At 40.4% G+C, this 22,896-nt stretch overlaps 1 protein-coding gene across 1 annotated transcript in view; it reads left to right on the top strand.

The window, feature by feature from the left end:
- Positions 1 to 22,896, top strand: part of LOC148365757 (lipoxygenase homology domain-containing protein 1-like) — a 63,075-nt gene that overhangs the window by 15,672 nt on the left and 24,507 nt on the right. Inside the window, 21 exon segments of the mRNA XM_088335091.1 lie at positions 2,586 to 2,721; positions 2,789 to 2,949; positions 3,037 to 3,123; positions 3,218 to 3,353; positions 3,442 to 3,596; positions 6,139 to 6,299; positions 6,362 to 6,438; positions 7,441 to 7,637; positions 7,710 to 7,902; positions 9,510 to 9,670; positions 10,944 to 11,259; positions 12,682 to 12,833; positions 14,764 to 14,897; positions 14,969 to 15,114; positions 15,877 to 15,981; positions 16,056 to 16,184; positions 18,927 to 19,091; positions 19,256 to 19,437; positions 20,907 to 21,023; positions 21,090 to 21,252; positions 22,476 to 22,630. Coding sequence (XP_088191217.1) covers positions 2,586 to 2,721; positions 2,789 to 2,949; positions 3,037 to 3,123; positions 3,218 to 3,353; positions 3,442 to 3,596; positions 6,139 to 6,299; positions 6,362 to 6,438; positions 7,441 to 7,637; positions 7,710 to 7,902; positions 9,510 to 9,670; positions 10,944 to 11,259; positions 12,682 to 12,833; positions 14,764 to 14,897; positions 14,969 to 15,114; positions 15,877 to 15,981; positions 16,056 to 16,184; positions 18,927 to 19,091; positions 19,256 to 19,437; positions 20,907 to 21,023; positions 21,090 to 21,252; positions 22,476 to 22,630 — 3,228 coding nt within the window.

Raw genomic sequence — 22,896 nt, 5'->3', positions numbered from 1 at the left:
TTCGAGTTCTGACAAATCGTATTTCACAGGCATCCACGTGTGGCAACGGACTGATCACAGGCAAGAAATGACACATACAGGGCATAATAATTATTGCATTGCAAAGCATTTGTTGTTATCTGAAACCAATAAAACAAAACATTTGAATCCTTTGAAAATTACTTTATTAGTTCTGATTGTAAAAGGGGCAATAAATTGGGGTACTGATGGGTCATGTATTATTTGGGTCTCTGTCTCCAGGAATTGCTTCACCATCCAACACACGGGCCTATAAGACACCTGGACATGGTGAAAATATATGGACAACTGAGAGAGCAAGACTCAAAAACGTTTTTTGTATATATCCATAACAGTTTATATTTTCAGGTTGAGTTGTCCTACAATGTGTTCATATTCAGTTCCAGTTTCTACTTCATTATAATGCTGAAAAGTCCAAGCCTGTTTTTTGTATTGCTTTTCATTATAAACCATTAGTACATTGTCTTGACACATATATATGGTGGATATTGCCAGGTATTGAAAGTTTGGGTAGTTCTAATGGAGCCAAAAGGAATTGCTCATAACATGATGACTCTCTCATGGCCAAAATGAAAAAAAAATTCCAAGCAGCTTGTATGATACTTGGTCAATAAACGGTTAAGGGTCACTTAACTAATCTCGAGCTTTTCATTAAAAGTTTGTATCCCGCCCTGTTGAGCAGACCCAAAAGGTCAGCTCATTATCGCTCAAAAAAAATATGAAATGAAATGAAATGATCTGCATTTATACAGCGCTTTTCAAGTCAAGACTTCCCAAAGCGCTTTAAATACCACCCGGTTTTACAGCCTGGTTTTCTATTTGCACATACTCCGACAGACACTCCATTTTAAATGACCTGGAGTTCTTTTTTACCGTCTCTTGGCGAGTGGATGTGTTGCTGCCCGTTTGTTTCGCCATAGAGGGTTAGCATTTGCGTTTCTTAATCCGCTACACTGTGGTTAACATGATAACCTGTGCGCCAGCATGGCTTGTGTAGACTAAGAATTACACAAAAAATCTCAATGCTATGATGGAGTTCTAATGCAATTAATGTTTATGTATGATTTCATTTTTCTATGGGCTCAGATGAGACAACAACTTATGTTGCATTCCCACCTCTGACGAGATGAAAAGATGTGTACCCTGACGTCGCAGCTAAGACCCTCCGCTTCGAGTGTCATTCCTATGATAGGGGGAGGTTGGAAAACCCGAAATCTAACTTGAAATGCCTGAGGTTGTATCTGGTACCTTCTGAGTGGGATAATTCTGTCTTCCCACTTTTCTGTAATGCAGCATTAGAGCAGAGGTGGGCAACCTGGTCCTTGAGGGCCGCATGTCCTGCATGTTTTTGGAGGTTTCTCTTCTGCAACGCAATTGCTTCAAACTTTCAGCTCGTTAGAAAACTGGCAGGAGCTTGTTAACTGGATTGGAATCAACTGAGCAGAAAACCTCATGCAGGATATGTGGCCTTGGAGGACCGGGTTGCCCAACTCTGCCTGAGAGAGAAGATAGGGTAGGGAGAATACAAACTCAAGAAATTAAGTGTGTGCCATTATTTTTCAAGTCAAGTCAAGTCACATTTATTTATATAGCCCTTAATCACAAAAATGTCTCAAAGGACTGCACAGGATTATAATGACACAATTACCCAATCCCAAACCAGGATGCGGGCAAGGAACAGCCCAAAAACCCCAGTGTGAGGAGAAAAGAGAAACCCTGAGAAAGGACCTCACACGTGGCAATCCCCCCTCCAGGATTGACCTGGGTGAATCACAATTAGCATTACTGTACACAGAATAGTAAACACTAGGTAAGATGTTGAAAATGTCCGGAAAGAGCATGACACCAACGACGCCCCCAGCCTGTAAACTAGTCCAGAAAGTCTATGACGGCCACGAAGCAGCTTCCCATCTCTGCCAGCTGTTAAATGCAGGGGTTGACATGCTTCAGGTCAGACGCTGGTCCACTGACTCATCTCCAATCGTCCTTCTACTTCGTATCAGCCAGGCAGGCAGTCGGAAAAAGACAGGACAATACAGAATACGAGGTGGGCATCAATCATAAGCTTTGGAATAGAAGTGTGTCTTAAGCCTCGATTTAAAAACTTCCGTTGAGGTTGCAGATCTTATCTCCGGAGGCAGGGCGTTCCATAACACCGGGGCCCGGATGGAGAATGCTTTCGAGCCTGCAGACTTCTTGGCTCTCGGAATCACAAGTAGACCGGCATTTTCCGAGCGCAGACTCCGTGCAGGAACATAGGGGGAAATCAATTCAGAGAGATAAGAGGGTGCAAGCCCATGCAAACATTTATATGTTAATAAGAGAACCTTAAAGTCACATCTTAAGTGGAATGGGAGCCAGTGCAAGTTGGCCAATACAGGAGTAATATGCTCAAACTTTTTGGTCTTTGGTTTCTTGAGAGGTTCACTATGGATAAATAAAATGTGTGTGTATACATATATATATATATATATATATATATATATATATATATATATATATATATATATATATATATATATATATATATATATATATATATATATATATTGTCTCCTTCCCTGCAGGTGGTGGTGTACTGCCCGTTTACAGGCATCGAACAGACATTCCCTTGTTTAAAATGGCTGGATGAGAAGGAAGGAGATGGACTGGTTGAGCGCGAACTCTATGAGATGGTCTCACTGAGGCAGAGGAAGCAAAAAAGTAAGTGGTAACGCCTGTTGTAAGAAGAGCTAATCAAGGTTAACAACATTTTGGTTGTTTTTTTTAGAGCATCCCTGGTCCTTGTGGATCTGGACGTCCGACCTAGCCAATGCTGGAAGCGATGCAGATATTTATGTCCAAGTCTATGGAGACAAGGGCAAGTCAGATGAAATAAAACTAGACAACAAAACGGATAATTTCGAGAGAGGACAAATTGATAGGTTCATGGTAAGTGTTTGATGAATCAAAAACAACAAAGTTGTACGCAAAGCGACTAACTGTCTCAAGTTTATGAAAACGTCATTTCCGCTCTAGGTCGAGCTTCCTGATTTAGGAATTTTGACCAAACTTCGGATATGGCATCAGAGGAGAAATCCTTTTGCCGGATGGCATCTGAGTAAAGTGAGGTCTATCTTACATTTCAGCAATTTAATCTCAACCTTTTTATGCATTGATTATTTTCAGTTACTTTTACTCATTTGTTAACATCCATTAGGCAACTCTGATGAAAACTTTAACAAAAGATAAATATAATTTTCCTTGTGAGCGTTGGCTGGACACTAATGAAGATGATAACGAGGTGGTGAGAGAACTTCCTGCTACAGGCCGTCAAATTGCTGAACCACTACCTTGTAAGTATTCGATCAATAACGTTATAATAAAAATAACAATTCAACTTTGTATCACCAGCAAGGATTGAGTGAATGTCTGATTCCGCAGTGATAAAGTACAGAGTGACTGTTGTTACCGGGAATGTCAGAGGCAGTGGAACGGACGCTTCAGTTTTCCTCAATCTGATCGGCGAGCAGGGCGACACGGGGGATCGAGCATTGGTCAACTGCAAAAATAACATCAACAAGTTTGAGAAAGGAAATGTGAGTTGATAGACAACCCTGCATGTGTGGGATTCTATGTTATTTTGATCCATTTAGAAACAATGATTAGCAATTACTATACTTAAAGATTGTAGACAAATTGTCATTGGGCAATCACCAAAATGATTGGGTTGCCCATGTATGTTTTTTTTTGGTATCCTTGTACCTTTAACGGACTCACAAAGGGTATGACGGTAGATGGAGTCTGGAAGAGAGAGAAAAAGGGAAAAAACTCTCAAACTTTTTATCACACATGCAGTGTTCTCGTTTGCCCGTGTCCCTGCGTCCTAGACGCATTATTTTTGCTGGGGACGCATTGTGTCAAATCAACGTGCGTCCTCGGGACGCAACTTTTTTGAAACGAAATTGTCATTATCATTTTTTAACAAAGATTTACCGCACTCCAAACTTTTCGTTAGGCAGATCCGCCATTGTTGTTTTGGTCTCGCGGTTCGAGTTTTCGTCTGCACGCCAATCTCAAGTTCGAGTTGTTAGTGTAAGTCCGTCTCTTTTTAGAGAAACGGCTTTTTCGGCTCAACTCATTAAAGAGCCGGCTCTCAAACGGCTCACTTGCTTTGATGCATTATATTACGAAGGATTATGTTGTATAAAGAAAATAAGGAAGTATAAAAGGAGAAAATGAAAAAAGACAGGTTTGTGGTGATCCCTTTTAATCAGTATATTACCAACAAAAATTTAATGCAGAAAATGAATTAATAATTTGAATAAGAAAATTTATTATTCTACTTAATTATATTTGCATGTATTTTTTCCTTCTAAAGTGAACGTCCAAGCGACTACATTTCTTCACTTTTTTTTTATAATAAACCTCATTCATGTTGAGCAACTCAGTGTCTCACAACAAAATGTTCATTAACAATATATATGATATATGGAAGCACATGTACAATATAACATGTTAAACTACATAAATAAACATGTTTGAAAAAAAAAGATTTTTTTGTATTTTGTAAGGGAAAATATTTAGTAATGCCCGTAGTTTGTAAGGGCATGAAGCACACTAAATTTTGGGGACCCATAGATCTCTGTTGGGACCCATAGATTTTTGAGCATGCGAGTCCCCGGGACCCATCACTTTTCAGAGGTAAAATGAACACTGCACATGGATCCGTTGGATCAATATGCTTAGTAAAAAGTTGACCAAAACGAAGCTGAAAGGGAATATTGTCAGTCATTTCTGGTGGGCAACACCTAGTGTGTTTAAGCCGTTAAGAGAGCAATACAGACAAAAAGAGAAGTGCTTTCACCAGCAAAACAGTGTGTGAGTGGGCCGCAACAGATACAGACAATGCTATGATGTGTACGCACGATGTGTGTATGTCTCATCTCTGTGTCTCTCTAGAGCCAGTGATTGAAATTATGCACTGACACCATTCATCTTTTGGTGTGTTATGGACTGTATGTATAAATATAGTTTTAAATAAAATTGTAATCCTGAAAAGTAATCCTTATATTAGCTAAATGTACCTGTAATGCGTCTTATTTTTCTGTAACTGTCACGCAATGCAATCAATTTTCTTTGTACCATAATTACGTAACGCCGTTACATGTATTCCATTACTTCCCAACCCTGACTACTTGTAAAGTGTAGCTTCTACAAAGACTGTCACCATCACTAGCAGAATTTTTAATTGGGTGCCTATCTGTGCATGTACTGCCTGTTGTATCACAATTTATGGTTTGCAGGTCCTACTCATACAAAGTTATTCAAAATAGTTTAATTGTCATGATTACCGATGTGAATCACCTGTGCCCGCTCATTTGGCACCAATCGCTGCAGGCTCTGATTAGCTCCCTGTTCTTGTTTGAACTCAGTCCTGTCAATTCCTTGTGGTCAGTCTGTCTGCAAACTTCGGTGTATATTGGGCAAGTCTTTTTAACCCTGACTCCTGCCTGTCCCGTTTTTGCTCCCGTCTGTCTCCGGCTAACGACCTCTTTTTCTCCCCGACTACGTCTACTCTCACGTTCTGGCTTACGACTCGTTTCCGACCCTGACCACGCCTTGCTCTCCCAGTCCCGGCTATCAACCAGTTTTTCCCTCCCTGACACTGCCATCGCTCGCTCGTGTTCGGACCACAATCCGAGTAGGAGGGCGACTTGTTTCCCGCGTCCAGCGAACACCGGATCGTGGGCGCAGCCCTTCCTCTTTCCTTCGATAAAACCTATGAGAAACGTAACGCAATTGGGTCCTGTTTCCGTTCTGGTCCTGACATTAATTTGTATTGTATTTGATAATTTTGTTTATAATAACTTTAAGTTTTAATATTGGACACCTGCAAAGGAGATTGCATAGAATCCCAGTTCCTTATTTTGAGTATTATTGCGCACTATGGTTTGTTGTTTTGACTATTATGAACTGTTTACATCATTGTCATTATCGGGCAATCATGTTGATAGCCACACACTTTAGGACGGAGCTCCTTTGGGAACTTAAGGGATTTAATAGATAAAAAAAACGTATCAGACCTGCATCAATCTTTGTGAACTTGTATCAAGGAATATTGTGCATCACCATCCACAGATGGATGAGTTTATAATCGAGGCCGTGGCCATTGGTCAGATCCGGAGGGTGAGGATAGGACACGACGGCAAAGGTGGTGGCTGCGGTTGGTTTCTCCAAAAAGTCATCGTGCGAGAGGAAGGCCAAGCCGAGGCGCACGCCGTCGAGTTTCCCTGTAACAGGTGAGAACTACATTAACTTGGCCCCATATCATATTACGAAACTTTTCACGCATTCCTAACAGGTGGCTTGATCGCAATGAAGATGACGGACAGATTGTTCGAGAGTTAGTGCCGTTCTCAGATGGACAGCGTCTTTACAGTGAGGAAAGCGATCCTTGTGTTTCTTGAACCTGTGGGTTTTGTGTCCAGTGTTGGGAGCATTACTGAACAACAGTTTTAAGTCACAGTTACTCGGAATTTCAATAAAAAAGTCATTTGTTTACCCCCTAGATTACTGACACCAAAGAGTAGTGCATTACTCTGAAAGAAACACTCTCGTTACAAATAACCGTATATATTCGCATAGAAGACGATCCTTTAAAAAGGCTTTAAAATAGCCACATAATAAAAGAAATAGAAGAAAACGTGTACACCAACCTGTGAAAGGAGCGAATCCTTCCTATTTCTTGGCCGAAGCGCTCCATACCCGTTTTGTATCTGGGCTTTACACCACTCGAAGATCACTCTCCAGAATGATGTATTGCAAAAATATTTTTACAAATGAAAAGACCAAAATTCAGTTCACTTTTGCTTCAAATTCTATGGTTTCATTTTCCCCATCGAGTTCCTTTTGGTTTGTTGTTCCTGTATAAGCCAAACAACCCTCCCCACGCACTGCCCACCATTTGCCACTGGTGATACACAACCAAATAGAGGCATGTAAGATGAACACTTATTTTAGCATTTCATTTTATATTTGTATATTTAGCTTAAATGGGAGTATATACAGCAGTGAGAATATTTCAGTGAGGAGAAATTTAGCATCCTCTAACTCTGTGCTTTAAACAGCGTTGTAACATTGAGGGTATATATATATATATATATATATATATATATATATATATATATATATATATATATACATGTATGTGTCAACGTGGGTGATGAAGGTGTGATCAGTATTCAGAGGGTACTGTAATTTATGATCCGTATTTAATAAGTGGCGGAGTAACGCACTATATAGTAATGACAGTAGAGTTATACAATTTTATAAATAACTCATTACAGTACTCGTTGCAGAGAAAAGTAATTGCATTCCATGAACATGTTCTTTCACAATGCATTAGTTCCAAGTTCCTTACACTGTTTGTGTCTACTCAAGATGTTGACTACCACATTGCAGTCAAGACGGGCAACATCTCCGGGGGCAGCTCGGACTCCACAGTTTACGTCAAACTCTATGGGGACAAAGGGGACACCAGCAACACTACGCTGGTAGTCTCTGACAATAACCTGAGCAACTACTTTGAGACGGGACGCATCGACATCTTCACGGTGGAAACCTTTGATATCGGACAGGTGAGGGATAAGCAACTCCCCCTCTATGGAAAACCATATCATCGTGGCCTTTTGTTTTGTCTTTCACTTCAGATGAATCGACTGCTGATTGGCCACAACAACGAAGGCATGCGTGCCGGATGGTTTTTGGACAGTGTTCAGATTTTGGTCCCACTGGACGGAAAGAACTACATGTTCCCGTGCCATCGCTGGCTATCTAAGGGGGAAGCCGACGGCAAGACGGAGGTGGAGATCTACCCCAGTGAGATCCTGGACATACAACGATGTATGCAACATTTTTTATTTGAATGAGGGCTTCTGCCAATTTCTACATTTCTCAATTTTCTAAACAACACAACTGCCTATTCATTATGTATTAAAGAAACAGAAAGCATTTGGAGTACAAGTAATCCAATTATGGTCCAGAGCAGATTACTCCATTATTTTGGTTGATTGGACCTAACTTCTAAAAGACAACACATTAACATTTGGTTATTTTGCTCAAAACATGTCAAAGAACCACTTGGGTTGGTGCGAAGCCTAGTGGAGAAACACTGATTAGTGCAGTAACAGAGAACTTTTATCTGGACAGGGTTCGTCAGTAAGTCAGGTAGCAAGGCAACAATTGTGGTCCAAGATGCAGGGGAGGGGTTGGTGTCCCAGTAAATCAAAAAAACAAAAGGGACAGTCCAAGAGTTTGTCAGGCAGTACTCATGATCTGAAAAGGCAGGCAAATTTTCAGTACACTGTAACCAGAGGCAACAGTGCTTGAAACTTGAAAGAGAACATACTAGCACAGAGCCAAGGAGACAGAGTGTTTAAATAAAGGTTATGGAGAGTCGTGATAGGAGGTAAATCAAGACCACAGTTGTGTGAGGAAAATTCATGTCATGTCAAGTCAAGTCACATTTATTTGTAAAGCCCTTAATTACAAAATGTCTCAAACGGACTGCACAGGCCACAATTACACCACTTCCTGATCTAAAACTGACATGCAGGCAAGGAAAAATGTAAAACCTCAACATGAGAAAATGAAGAACTTTGAGAAAGGGCCACACAAGTGGTAATCACTCATCCAGGATAACCAGGGTTCAATAAATGTTGCCTTGGGTAACAATACACAAATTATAGTCAACATCAATAAAGAACGTAGATAATGTGTAAAATTGTCCAAAAAGTCCATGACGGTACCGACGCAGCTTCCTATCTCAGCCAGCTGGTCGATGCAGATGATGACATATGTCCGGTCCAGGTGATGGTCTGCTGACTCCTCCTGATACATTCTTCTCTCTCATTTCACCACCAACCAGGCAGCTGGAAAGGACAGGAAAATAATATTAGGAGGTCGGCATCAAATGTAAGCTATAGAATAGAAATGTATTTTAAGTCTAGATTTGAAAACTACCATTGAGGTTGCAGATCTTACCTCCGGAGGCAGCATCAGGGCTTGGATGGAGAATTCTCTCAAGCCTTCAGATCTCTTCAGATTTCTTCTTGGCTCTTGGAGTCACAGGTGGATGGGCATTTTCCAAGTGGAGGCTCGGTGCAGAAACATATGGGAAAATCAACTCAAACAGATAAGGGTGGGCGTGTCCATGCAAACATTTGTATGTTAGTAAGAAAACCTTAATGTCAAATCTAAGTTACCGGTAGCTAAAATTTGAGTGATACTGTCAAACTTTCTTGTCTTATTCAAAAGTCTTGCTTAATCTGGAAGTGACTAAATAAAACCCTAATGATTGGGTCGTTTTGCACTCACGAAAGTTCAATCAAATTTATCCTAGTAGTGGATCAGTCCATTTTTACTTAATTTGGGCCATTCTTAACCCAAATGTTTTGAGATTGTGAAACATTAACTGGGAACATCTAGCAACCAATTTTTTTCACTCGCAGTGATCAACTATGAACTGACGGTAGTAACTGGAGATGAGATGTTTGCCGGCACCAATGCTAAGGTGTTCGTCCAAATCTATGGCAACAAAGGCAAAACTGAGGTCATCAAGCTTGAAAGCCGTTCCAACACTTTTGAGAGGGACTCCACAGATATCTTCAAGGTAAACGACATAAAAATACAGTGTTGTTTGTTCTTGGTGAACATTTTTTGAGAAATATGAATTTATGCTTTGAGACATTGATGGGTAAAGCGTAATCGTAATGGTTCGGGCTTAATTTTTCATTTTTATTTCCATCCATCCATCCATTATCTGCACCGCTTATCCTCAGTAGGGTCGCAGGAATGCAGGAGCCCATCCCAGCCATCTTCGGGCAGGGGAAAGGGGACACCCTGAACTGGTTGCCAGCCAGTTGCAGGGCACACAGAGAGAGTCAACTCACTCGTTCATTCACACCTAGGGACAATTTGGACCAGCCAATTAACCTGACATGCATGTTTTTGGAATGTAGGAGGAAACCGGGGTGCCCGAAGGAAACCCACGGAAGCATGGGGAGAACATGCAAACTTCAGACACTACAATCGCTACTTTTATTTTAAGTAAAATAACATTGGGACGGATGTTTCCTTAAATGTTATCTGGTTGGTAAATGGTAGTCAGCAAATACAGTGGGTGGTTGGTTTGGGCACGCCAAAAAAAAAAAAAAGTGCGTGTTGGTCAAAGCCAGCAACACGCCTGGCTTTGACCAATTCCTGTGAACTGCAAGTCATTGTTTGACGTAATGCGACTCTTTTGTACTTCTCGAAGCATTGTCAGGTGAGCTTAACTATGAGCTTAACTATTTTGACTGATCTGACCCGCTAGCTATAGTTTTGATACCACCAACAACAATAGATAGGGGAAGTTGGGCATAGTTGCTTAAGAATAGATAATAATTTGATTGATTAATGACAAATTTTAACCCATCAAAATATCCTAACACAATTATCTGTTCTATTATTCACATAATTAAAAAAATACATGTTTAGTAAACGGGCAGCACAGTGGTTAGCGCGTGTGCGGCACAGTTCTAAGGTCTTGGGAACAACCTGTGTGGGTTCAAATCCAGCTACCGGACTTCCTGTGCGGAATTTGTATGTTCTCCCCGTGCTTGCGTGGGTTTTCCTCCAGGCACTCCGGTTTTCTACCACATTCCAAAAACATGCATGTCAGGTTAATTGGCTGGTCCAAATTGTCCCTAGGTGTGACTGAGTTGTCTGTCCCTGTGTGCCCTGCGATTGGCTGGCCACCAGTTCAGGGTGTCCCCTGCCCACTGCCTGATGATTCCTGGGATGGGCTCCAGCACCCCCGCGACCCTACTGAGGATAAGCGGTGCAGCTAATGAGATGAGATGAGATGAGATGTTTAGCAAACACTATTTTAACTGCTTTTCAAGATCGAGGCCAAAGACGTGGGAACAGTCTTCAAGATCCGCATCGGCCACGACGGCTCGGGGGTCGGATCCGGCTGGTACCTGGAGACAGTGGAGGTCAAGCATCTCACAATGGGTCTGGTGCCCAAGGAGAGGAAGAAGGAAGACAAGAAGAAGAAAAAGAAACAGAAGAAAGGTGAACAGGAGGAGGAAAGCATTGAAGAAATGCAGGAAGTACTGGTGACATATCGTTTCCCCTGCTCGCGCTGGCTAGCCTCCGGAGAGGAGGACGGTGAGATGCAGGTGGAGCTGCTGCCTGATGGAGACGGAGAACTCGAAGGTAAAAACAAGGCTCAGTGGCTGGAATCTTTTTTTTCTTAAATCTCGTAGGTTACAAAAGTGGATCCACTCTAAAGGGTGTGGATATCAAAGTACACCAACATGATTAGCTGATAGTGACAATGATGTAAACAGTTATGGTCAAAGTTAATCGTTAATAGTCAAAACAACGAACATCATGTCATTTGAATTAATATTGAGTTTTTGGAATAGTGCTTATGAAGAAAAATCCACCTATTTCTATTCATCTGCTTTATTGAGCAGGACTGAGAAAATATAATGTAATCATCAAATTGAAAAAGTGTTGAAAATATCATCTTAGGTAAATACTGCTTTTTCAGTAATATTCTGTCATTAACCCAATCGCGGTGGTGCAGAAACAAATAAGTACAGCGAATGGTGGTCTTTTTTTGGATGATGCGGGCAAGGGAGCCATGTTTTAGTAAACCCAATCAGCAGAGGCGACAGTCCAAGAGTTGATAAGGCGCTGCTAGTACTCTGGGAAGTTAGGCAAGGGTTTGTTAGACTGGAGTAACAAGAAACTGAGACAAGAGTGCTTATGTAGTGACAAGTGAGAGTTGTGATAGGAGGGAAATCAAGACAAGTGACCGTAGCTGTGAGGAGGAATTTTAAACAAAATAGTGAGTGACCAAGTAAGGTAATGTCGAGACTGAGAGAGGGGGAGCTTGAAGGAACATGACTGTAAATATTGCTTTTTAACTCATTCTGCCCATCTGGCACAGATTTTCTACAGTAAACAATGGTCGTTCATACAGGCAGTCTTCAATACATGGGAAGTCAGGTAGCGAGGCAACAAGTGTGAACCAAGCATCAGGCGAGGGGTCTTGTTCCAGTAAACCCAAACACCGGAAGTGACAGTAGAATAATTTTTCAAGCAGTACTCCTGATCCGGAAGGGTAGGCAAGGGTTTTGTACACTGAAATAACAAACAGAGACAAGATTGCTTTGGACTTACACGGAAAACAACAAACCAGCAAGGAACCAAAGGACACGAATTACTATTAAAGGGAAGAGACAAATCAAGACAAGCGGTAACAGTTGTGAAAATTAGCACCCAGGAGTGAGTGACGAAATAAGCTAAGGTCAAGTAAGAGAGTGAGAGGGTGGGAGAGAGAAGAAACATACATACAGTCAAGGCAGAACCGAGAATGCAGGATTGTGGCATAATGCTGTGTGTCAACCAGACGGGGTTATTCAAGATAATATTGTGTGGAAATCTTTTTGTTTTACTTCTGCTTTAAAAAAAAAAAAAAAAGACCCTTCACTATGAAGCTCACATAAAAGCTTTTTTTCTTGTGTCGAGGAACTTCTGTCTTGAATGGCTGGTTATCAAGCCTCCTACACAGTTTAGAACAGAAGGTTAAGTAGTGGTTAGTAATGCATCCCTTGTGCTGTCTGGCAGTAAACACCTACGAAGTGTGCATCTTCACGGGTGATGTGCTAGGCGCTGGAAGCGACACCAACGTCTTCATTAATATTTATGGCCAGAACGGAGACACCGGAGAGCGCCGCCTCAGGAACTCCGACAACCTCAACAAATTTGAACGAGGCGAGGTACATCTCACCGAGAAGCCTTTCTCAGAATCTTATTGACTGTGCTGCAAAAAAGCCGCCGTTCGTCTCCATTCTTTAAGATCCAGCAACTGGATGGTCGGTTTAGTCCTCCTAATACTGACAAAACAGATTTGAGGAGATATCCACTGAACTTGTCTGCTTATACTCATTGCTTGATTCAAACTGGCGCACGAATCATGTCAAAACATTATGTCATACGCAAGAATAAGAATCGCATATGTAAATCGCAGCTTTATTTTTGCCTCTGCAAAATACATAACTCACAACTGATTTTTTCTTTTAATTGTACTGGAGAAATTGGAAAATTGGCTTTGAAAGTCGTTAAAAAGTGCTTGAATTTGGCCAAGAAAAAGGTATATGAACCCCAATTTTACTTGGGATTGCCATCAAACAAACAGACAATTAATTACATTCAGTGTCCCACAAGGATCTGTTCTGGGACCAAAGCTTTTTTACTTATATATTATATAAGTCGAGTTTCATAGAAACTTCAATTAATATTGTTTGCTGATGATACAAACATACTGTGTGTCAGTGAAGTGTGGTGGGGTTCATGTCTGCTAAGGCACAGTCACATCTTCAAATGGATGAAACTACTGAACAGTTTATTCATCACTTGATTGGCAACAGTTGATGTGCTTTGTTTAAAAAATACAGCATTTTTACCATAAATCTATACAAAAGGTAGCATGGAAAAAATAAACTTTAAAATGTTGTCTTCATACCTTAACTTATATTATTGTCACCCCCTTCTTTATTCTATTGTATTGTATTTATTTATTCAGCCAGTATAAACCATAAACATGATATATACAAGAAATCATTTGACACGCGAACACTCAATAATGATAAAATAATAGTTTTAAAAGAATAAAAAGAATAGAGTAAAAAATATATTGTAGTGTATAATACAAGGTAATTATATAGAATAGTTTAAAAAGAAAGAATAAGTAAATAACAAGACTAGAGTAGAATAGGTCGGAGGAACGCCGTTGGCATAATAATACCATACATAATAACCAAAATCAATTCCCGTTGAACATACGGATAGCGGAAGGGTAAAAACTCTCTTTAAGACGTGAAGTCTTGCTCGCAATGGAGCGAAGACGGCGACCTGACTGCAGGTAATCAAAGTACCTGCGAGCAGGGTGACTGGGATTGTCTATAATTTTTAGTGTCCGTTATCTAGTTCGATCGATGTAGACACTTTGCAGGGACGGGAGACCAGTACCTATTATTTCCTCTGCCGTCCTCACTACTAATTTCATCTTTGACAATTCTTTCTGATTGACGCGACCAAACCAGACTGTGATTGACCTAGTTAAAACGGATTCAATGATAAAAATTGACTAGAATGGATTGACGGACTCCAAATGATTTGAGTTGATTTAAAAGTCCAGTTTGGAAAGCTTCAACTTCGAGATGTAATTCTTCATTTTTTTTAGTTGAAGCCCAAGCAACGTGACACAAATTACCAGATGGCTACATTTGAATTGATGTCCGCTACCTAAACTACTTCTATTGACTGGCCCCGAGGGTGTGCACCAAATCAGAATCCCTGGTTGTGGTTTCATCCTTGGCCCCCCCTGACACGGGGCATGCAGTTTTCTCCTGGGGCAATAGAAATTAAATAACGAAAAACAAGAAAATAAACAAAACTGCAGACGTTAATTTCTCTTGCCTGTAGGTAGGACCTGTCCACATGCACCAGACGAGACATGGCTAAAAGGTGCAACATGAAGTCTTAATATACCAAATTGCCCTGTTACAACGTATGCCATAACTTTGACCATTTCTAGTCCTGTCTAGTAGGTGTAAAATTGCGTTACTTTCAGCAAAGTTGCCATTGCCGCAGAAAAGAACCCAAAAGCCTTGAAAGCAATTTTGATTGCATCCCTTTGCCTTGCAGGAGGACGTGTTCATCGTGACAGCTATCGATTTGGGTCCTCTGAAAAAGCTTCGGATCCGTCACGACAACACGTGCATGTATTCATCGTGGTTTCTAGATCGCGTGGAGATAGTTGACACAAAAGACGATATGACGTGGGTAGAACAACCTGAAACATATTCGGAGCTTTAAGCTTTTGAATCCAAGCCTTCTTTTATTTTATCAGGTACTACTTCCCGTGTAACCGCTGGTTGGCTGTGGACGAGGATGATAGCCAGATAGCAAGGGAACTCGTCCCTGTGGACGAGGCCTTCATAAAAAAGGAAGAGGATGAGGAGGGAGGTACTGCCACACTGGGGCTCGAGCAGAAAGGTACGATGACTCATTTACAATGCTGCTTTAAATGTTAAAATACTCAAAAATAAAAGACCCCATTCAATAATTTTTCATTATGCATATCCTTTTTTCTTCATCCCATATTCTATTCTTCGATAAATGGATTTCAGCAATCATTTGTATGAGCATGGAGGAAAAAATGAATTTTTTGTGATGGGGAGAGAGTATCCTAACTCTCAAGCATTGAGTTGTCAGTTTTAATGGGGTCAGGGGAAATAACAAAAAGCGCTTCACAGAAGGAGGAGAGAATATAACAGCAACAAAACACAGTCCAAATAATCATGGCAGGATAAATACAAAAGTCTTACTAGACAGAAAGCAGGCGTCAGGGGTTCAGATAAGCGGCATGGGAAGAAATGTCAACAATCCGACGCTAGAATTCTGACCGTGCTGCCTTTATGGTTAATGAGCACCAGGTGTAGTTCTTCAGTTCAGTTCCCTGTGGCAAGCATTGGTGTGATTGAACCTCACAGAATTGGTATTTTCCTGAAGCAAACCTCTACCGGTATGTTTTTAGCTTTTTAGGTTCTTGTTGTTACAGTTGTTATTAATTACAAAATTCAAGGAGCATTGTGTATTATTTAGTGCCTCCTAGTGGTAAAAAGATTTTCATTGGTTAAAAAAAATATATATATATTTGAATAATAAGCAAAACCCAACAAGTTGAAAGTCATTCAGAAAGTCGATGCTTATCAATCATAGGTATTCTAGCATTGATAGTTTAAATTTCTCTTACAGCTATGTCCACTACGTATACAGTACAAGTAAAAACTGGAGAAAAGAAGTACGCAGGAACTGACGCTAACGTCTTTGTCGTATTATTTGGAGAGAAGGATGACACAGGTGGGGAAAGCCGTCAATGTCCTACTGTTCTTTTTTCAACTCTGGCTTACCTGAGATCTACTTGTTGCTGGCAGGTATCATCAATCTGAAGGCCTGTAAGAACTACAAGAACAAGTTTGAGCAGGGTGAAATCAACGAGTTCACCGTAGAGGCTGTGGACTTGGGCGAGCTGGAAAAGCTTCGAATCGGTCATGACAACTCAGGTGCAGATAAACAAAAGCTCTGGGAAGTATTGCATGAAAGTGGAATAAAGAAATCCAGGCTTACTAATTAACCATAGCTTGATCTAGATTTTGGCCTAATAAGTTGCATCTTTACTGAGACAGTTGTAGATATTTTGGATAAATGCGCGTTCACTGTATCCTCATTTAGACCCACAGGATCGATATCAGAATCACAGATCGGAAAATTGTAGAGGTTACGCGAGCACTATCAAGGAAAGGGAGAAAGCTTGGCACTATTGTTATACAAAAGTCAATTCCATTGAAGTTGGGAAAAAGTTTAAAATGTCAGTAAAATTAGAATAGAATGACTTGCAAACCTTTTCTAACCCATATTTAAATGAATACACCACAAAGACAAGATTATCCATGTTCAAACTCATAAACTTTATTTCCATAAGCAAATAATGATAAACTTAGAATTTTATAATTGCAACAAGTGCCAAAGTAGTTGGGAAAGGGGCTTCTTCACCATTGTGTTACATCACCTTTCCTTTTAATAACACTCAATAAACGTTTAGGAAGTGAGGAGACTAGTTGTTGAATCGTTGATAGTGGAATCCTTTCCCATTCTTGCTTTATGTACAGCTTCAGCTGTTCAACAGTCCGGGGTCTCCTTTGTCTTATTCTGCGCTTTATAATGCGCCACACATTTTCAATGGGAGACAGGTCAGGACTGCAGGCAGGCCAGTCAAGCACCCGCACCCTCTTACTACGAAGCCACGCTGTCGTGAGACGTGCAGTGTGTGGCTTGGCATTATCCTGCTGGAAGAAGCAAGGGCGCCCATGGTAAAGATTCTGTTTGGATGGCAACATACTTTGTTCCAAAACCTGAATGTACTTTTCTGCATTAATGGTGCCTTCACAGATGTGCAGGTTACCCATTCCTTGGCCACTCATGCACCCCCATACCATCACAGATGCTGGCTTTTGCACTTTGCGTGCATAACAGTCTGGGTGGTTCTGTTCTTCTTTGGACCGGAGGACACGACGTCCACAATTTCCAAACACAATTTGGAAAACTGACTCATCAGACCACAGAACACTTTTCCACTTTGTATCAGTCCATTTTAGATGGGCTCGGGCCCAGAGAACCCTGCGGCGTTTCTGGATGTTGTTGATGAATGGCTTACGCTTTGCAACATAAAGTTTTAACCCACACTTACGGATATAGCGTCGAACTGTATTGACTGACAGTGGTTTTCCAAAGTGTTCCTGAGCCCATGTGGTGATGTCCTTTACACATTGATGTCGGTTCTTAATGCAGTACCGCTTGAGGGCTCGGAGGTCACGGGCATTCAATAATGGTTTACGGCCATGCCGTTTACGCACAGTGATTTCTCCAGATTCCCTGAACCTTTTCACAATATTATGGACTGTAGATGATGATATCCCTAAATTCCTTGCAATTGTACTTTGAGGAATGTTGTTTTTAAACTGTTCAACAATTTGCTCACGCAGTTGTTCACAAAGAGGTGAACCTCGCCCCATCCTTGCATGTGAATGACTTAGCTTGTTCGGGTCTCCCTTTTTTATACCCAGTAACAACTCTCACCTGTTGCTAATTCATCTGTTCACCTGCAAATAGTTGGTTGATTTCCATTCATCCACTTTCTGAGTAGTTATTGACACCTGTCCCAACTATTTTGGCACGTGTTGCTGTCATCAAATTACAGAGTTGATGATTTTCTCCCAAAACAATAAAGTTTATGAGTGAAGACAATAAATATGTTGTCTTTGCTGTGCATTCATTTAAATATGGGTTGAAAAGAATTTGCAATTTACTTGGATCAATTTTTATTTGCAATTAACACACTTTCCCAACTTCATTGGAATTGAGTTTTGTATATTCTGGATATTTATATTGTGGATTTTGTATTTTCTTTTAGTTAATGGATCAATGGATCCAAACGAAGCTCTTTTGGTCTTTTTGGCAATAACAATAAATATCCTGAATCTGGTTCAGATGTATAATTTTTGCCTGCAAGGAGACGGGGGCAACAAGCACATTTAAAAAAAAATTCTCCTAACATTCTTGTTTTTATATTATTTTTCTCTTTTAGGTATTTTATTACATGTTTCATAAGAAACAAACTTCTCTTTCTTTGCAAGGGGACAAGGGAACAGATGATTTGGAGTTGGACCTATACATGCTAAATTACCGTTGTCAAAGACTTCAGTGATACCATCTCTGCAAGCTTTAGCGTCACTTTTAGAATTTCAAATACAGTACAGCACTAATAACAAACTCTGATGGCAATTTGGCAATCATTCTTAATCTGTATAGCAATAAAACACGTTGCAGCAATACATTTCCCACATGAATGACTCTAAAATGACTGTTGCAGTTATACAGTCTACTGTATTTAATGAACTGATAATAAAGCATATGTGTAAAAAAATAATGCAATATAATCAAAATAATACAGCATATAAAAAATGCTATAAAACCCAATAATTTTTCACCTGATTAACTAGAAGTGCCAAATGTATCTCTGGGGATAATCTTAGCCTAGTTGTTAGCCTGTTGCGAAGCAGGCTAGTTCTAGAGAATAAATCACCTTAGCAACTGAGTCGAGTAAAATAAACCTGCTTCCATGCAACCGACTTGGGACTAAATTCAGCCAAAATACTAAACATTTCCCAGTTCAATCCCTTATCTTGGTTTCATGCAAGCAAGAATACTTTGTTTAACTCAGCGATTTTCTTTTTGATTTTCAACAGGGGGATCCCCCGGTTGGTTCTTAGACTGGGTGGAGATCAATGCCCCATCTCAAGGGCTTAGACTGCGCTTCCCATGTGGCCGCTGGTTGGACAGGGGAGAAGATGATGGCGCCATAGTAAGGGATCTTTATCCAGCTGAGTTGCAGACTGAGGTGTACACGCCATGTGAGTGCCACATACTTCGTACCATGTATTATTAAGTGATTCAGTGTCAATCCTCTATTGTCCATTGAAGTAGGCTGGCAATGATTAAAAATGGACACCGGTTAGCACACAAAACAACTTGCATGTTAGACAAACACTTTCACATTTTCTCTTTAATCCATCAGTTGTACCATACGAGCTGAAGATCTACACCAGCTATGTGTTTGCCGCCGGCACAGATGCGGACGTTTTCATTGTTTTGTATGGACAGAATGGAGTGTGCACTCTGCAGAAGCATCTGTGTGTCAACAAGAGGGAGAGGAGGCTCTACTTTGAGAGGGGAGCTGAAGACATGTTCATAGTGGAGGTAAAGGTCACTTGAATTGGGCCCCGTCACTTACAAAAGGAACATTCTGAAATAGGATGTGTTCTTTTTTAGTTTTTTTGGTATTAGTTGACTTAAATTAGTTTTTGGGTACTGATGAGTATAGGTTTCGTAAACACTTAAAATAAGGAGAGATAACATCAATGGGTTTCCTTTGCAGGTGCCTAATATTGATAACAGAATAAACTTATCAAATATGTTTTTCCAGAGAAGAAAAAACAAGAAATAATATCGAATGAAAATAATTAAAAGGCTATTTTGAATTCAGATGCTTTTGCTCATTTGAGGTATTTTTTCTAATTTTATGTATTTTTTTAGTTATTTCAAATAACAATTTTATAGCGCATTGCTAACCCCTAATCGTGTCCGTACCATGTCACCAGTCACTAAAACACGCCATGCCACAAATCATTGTAAATATTAAACTTCTTCAAGATATGATAAATACGAAATATAATGATAAAAGAAACATCCTTATCTGTACAAAGCAAGATACCCGATAACTATTAAAACATAGTAACTCATCATAACATCCCCTGGCCATCTTCGAATTCTTTGAATGTCCGCAAAAATGGCTTCGTTACATCAAGGACAATCCATAGAATCCAACCGTGTAAAATATTTACTCCAGAATAATGCTGACGGATAAACAGAAATCCGCCTGAAAACATTTCTGCTTTGTTGGACGTTGCTTCTTGGAATTCATTCGTTTCGCTCCAAAACTCGCTTTGAAAATAAATAGACTCGTAAAATTATTCCCAATCTGCGAGTTAGCCTTTCTTTTTTGATTGATACCTTTGTCAGCCAATTGCGGGCTTTTTTTCACGGTCCACAGCCCATATTAGCCCATACAGGCCTGTTTGATAAAACAAATATCTGCTCAAAGAGGTCTGAATATCTTCAGCCAGTAGCCACCAAATCAAATGATGATTGACACATTGGTTTGCCAATGAAATGTCCAAGATTATTGGATCCCATGTATTCAAAACAGAACCGAAAATAATGTCGCAAAGCAATTCGTGATTCATTTTTGCGCACCAATATTATGCGCAAGTGTGCCCAATTATTAAATTGTCTTCTGGAAAGAGAAGTCAAACATTTAAAAATGGCCACTTTTGGAAACGATTGTAAAGATTACTTAAATTCAATCTGGGCACTCCGGTCAGTGAGGGTTTATCTCTTAAATACAATAGATTTTGTTCACCAGGATCATTAACAATATTGCCAGCTATCTAATGAGCCAATAGTTTGTATCACCTGAATTGAAGACGAGAAAACCTTCAAAATCGTGCAGGACATGCATCCCTGGAGGACTGAAGAGGCCAGGTCTGCCTTAAATGGTTGGCAAAGTTTTGAATGGATTGATTCAGGTCTTTTTTATCAATCCCCTAACTCTTGCATTTACACAAGGGTGTGTTGACATTTTATCTACTGTATGTATTCTGTCCCAGTTGGAAGACGTTGGCGACATTATAGAGAAGATCCGGGTGGGTCATGACAACAGAGGGTCCTATCCTGGGTGGCACCTTGACAGAGTGGAGATCAGACGACTGCTCAGGAAAGGAAAGGTAGCCTAGAAAAAACAAACGTTATAATTGCAATGGAATGACATACTGGGATCTTATTATCAACAGGGGTCTGAGACAACCATTTTCCTATGCGAGAGCTGGCTGGCTAAATCGGAGGAGGACGGGGAGACAGTTAGGGAGTTGGTCCCGTCCAACATCATCACGGAGAAACTCCTCCGGGGTGGCACTCTAAAGCGCACCGAAACCGAGGTGGAGGACGCGTTGGAACGTGAGCTGAGAGTAGTATTAACTGTTGATAAGTTCATAGTTTGGTAGCACAGAAAAAAAAACAAGATAAATTACTAACAACCTCCAAGGTATCAACACAAACATCATCATCAACCACTAAGAGCTTAAATCTGTCACCAAATTTAAACGTCTTAAGAATGTCAAACTAGAAAAAGGGTCAGAACCAGAAACGATGTCAATAATAGCTCAAACCACAGCCAGACTTAAACCCATCTGGGGGACAAGAACATAGCAGTATAATCAAAGATCAGACTCATGCAAGCACTGGTTACTTCCTTCTGCCTCTATGCCTGTGAGTCATGGACTAATAACAAACCTTGAGAGGAAAATCCCGGCCATGGAGATGCAATGCTAAATCATCTTCTAGACGTTAAACACATAGCCCATGTGACAAACAAACAGTGTGCATGCAAAACCATCAAGGGGCACATTGGACCCCATGAAGAACTATTAACAATTGTGCGCAAACAAACTTGCAGTGGTATGGTTAGGTGATATAATCATCGGGACTAGCCAATGCCATTCTCCAGGGCACAGTTGCAGGGGGCGGAAGGAGAGTAAAACAGAAAAAGAACTGGTGCCAACTTTGCCACAACCCAAACTCAGGCTAGGAACCGTCAGCAGTGGAGAAAGCTGTCCAGAGATGCAAGCTCAGTGATGCCCAGAGGGCCGAGGTCGTTAAGGGATCCGCGAACAATGAAGCACTCATAATAAGGAAAGAAGACAATAATGACTTTGAAACTAGCAAGGAGAACAGGAGACATCTTAATCTTCAAATAATAAATTCCAACCTGTTCAAAAAGCCCTTCCCTTAACCCTTTGTTTTTATTAAAACAAAAGTAGATCTGCTCAAATGGTGTGGATATCAAAGAGCAGCAACATGATTGGCCTAAATGACAATGATGTAAACAGTGCATAATAGTTAAAAGAATGAACAAAGGCGCAGAAGAATGGTAAAAAAAGAGAGCTGCGTGTCCTTCATTTTTTTGAAAGGTTTCTCTTCTCTAACTCAAGGAATGCAAATTTTCACCTTGTTCGTGAGCTCTGTGAGAGCTTTATAATGATCCAGGTAATTGGAATTACCTGAATTGGAGCAGAGAAACTCCAAAAATATGCAGGACATGTCCAATACTTTAAATAATACTTATCAATTGCAAAATCAATTTGAGAGAAGCATTCACCCATATTGTCTTGCCTTGCCAGTTCACACTTACCAGGTGTCTGTGCGCACTGGCGACATGTACAAAGCAGGAACTGATTCCAACGTCTTCCTTACCATCTACGGAGACCTCGGGGACACCGGAGAACGCAAACTCTCCAAATCTGAGAACAACAGGAACAAATTTGAAAGAGGAGAGGTGAAGTTTTCCCTCGTTTTTCACGGGATTGCATTCAAAAAGGACTAGCGATAGTTCAAATCCGCAAGGTAGAAACCTTTATTTTTTAAATGCTCTATCATACATTGAAACCAAAGAACAAAGACAGTACACGCTCAAGGATTTGTTTAACAAATAAAAATACTGGTCTTTATATACCATTTTTATCCAAAAACTTCTTTACTGTGAAAAATTTAAAAAATAATAATGTTGCCGCTATATTGCACAACTGATTCCAAAAAGGGTAG

The sequence above is a fragment of the Urocampus carinirostris genome, chromosome 5 (assembly GCF_059441175.1).
Source record: "Urocampus carinirostris isolate Australia breed hairy pipefish chromosome 5, RoL_Ucar_1.0, whole genome shotgun sequence".
Lineage (NCBI taxonomy): Eukaryota > Metazoa > Chordata > Actinopteri > Syngnathiformes > Syngnathidae > Urocampus > Urocampus carinirostris.
Note: the sequence above shows the minus strand (reverse complement) of the source record. Positions and strands in the feature narration are given on the sequence as shown.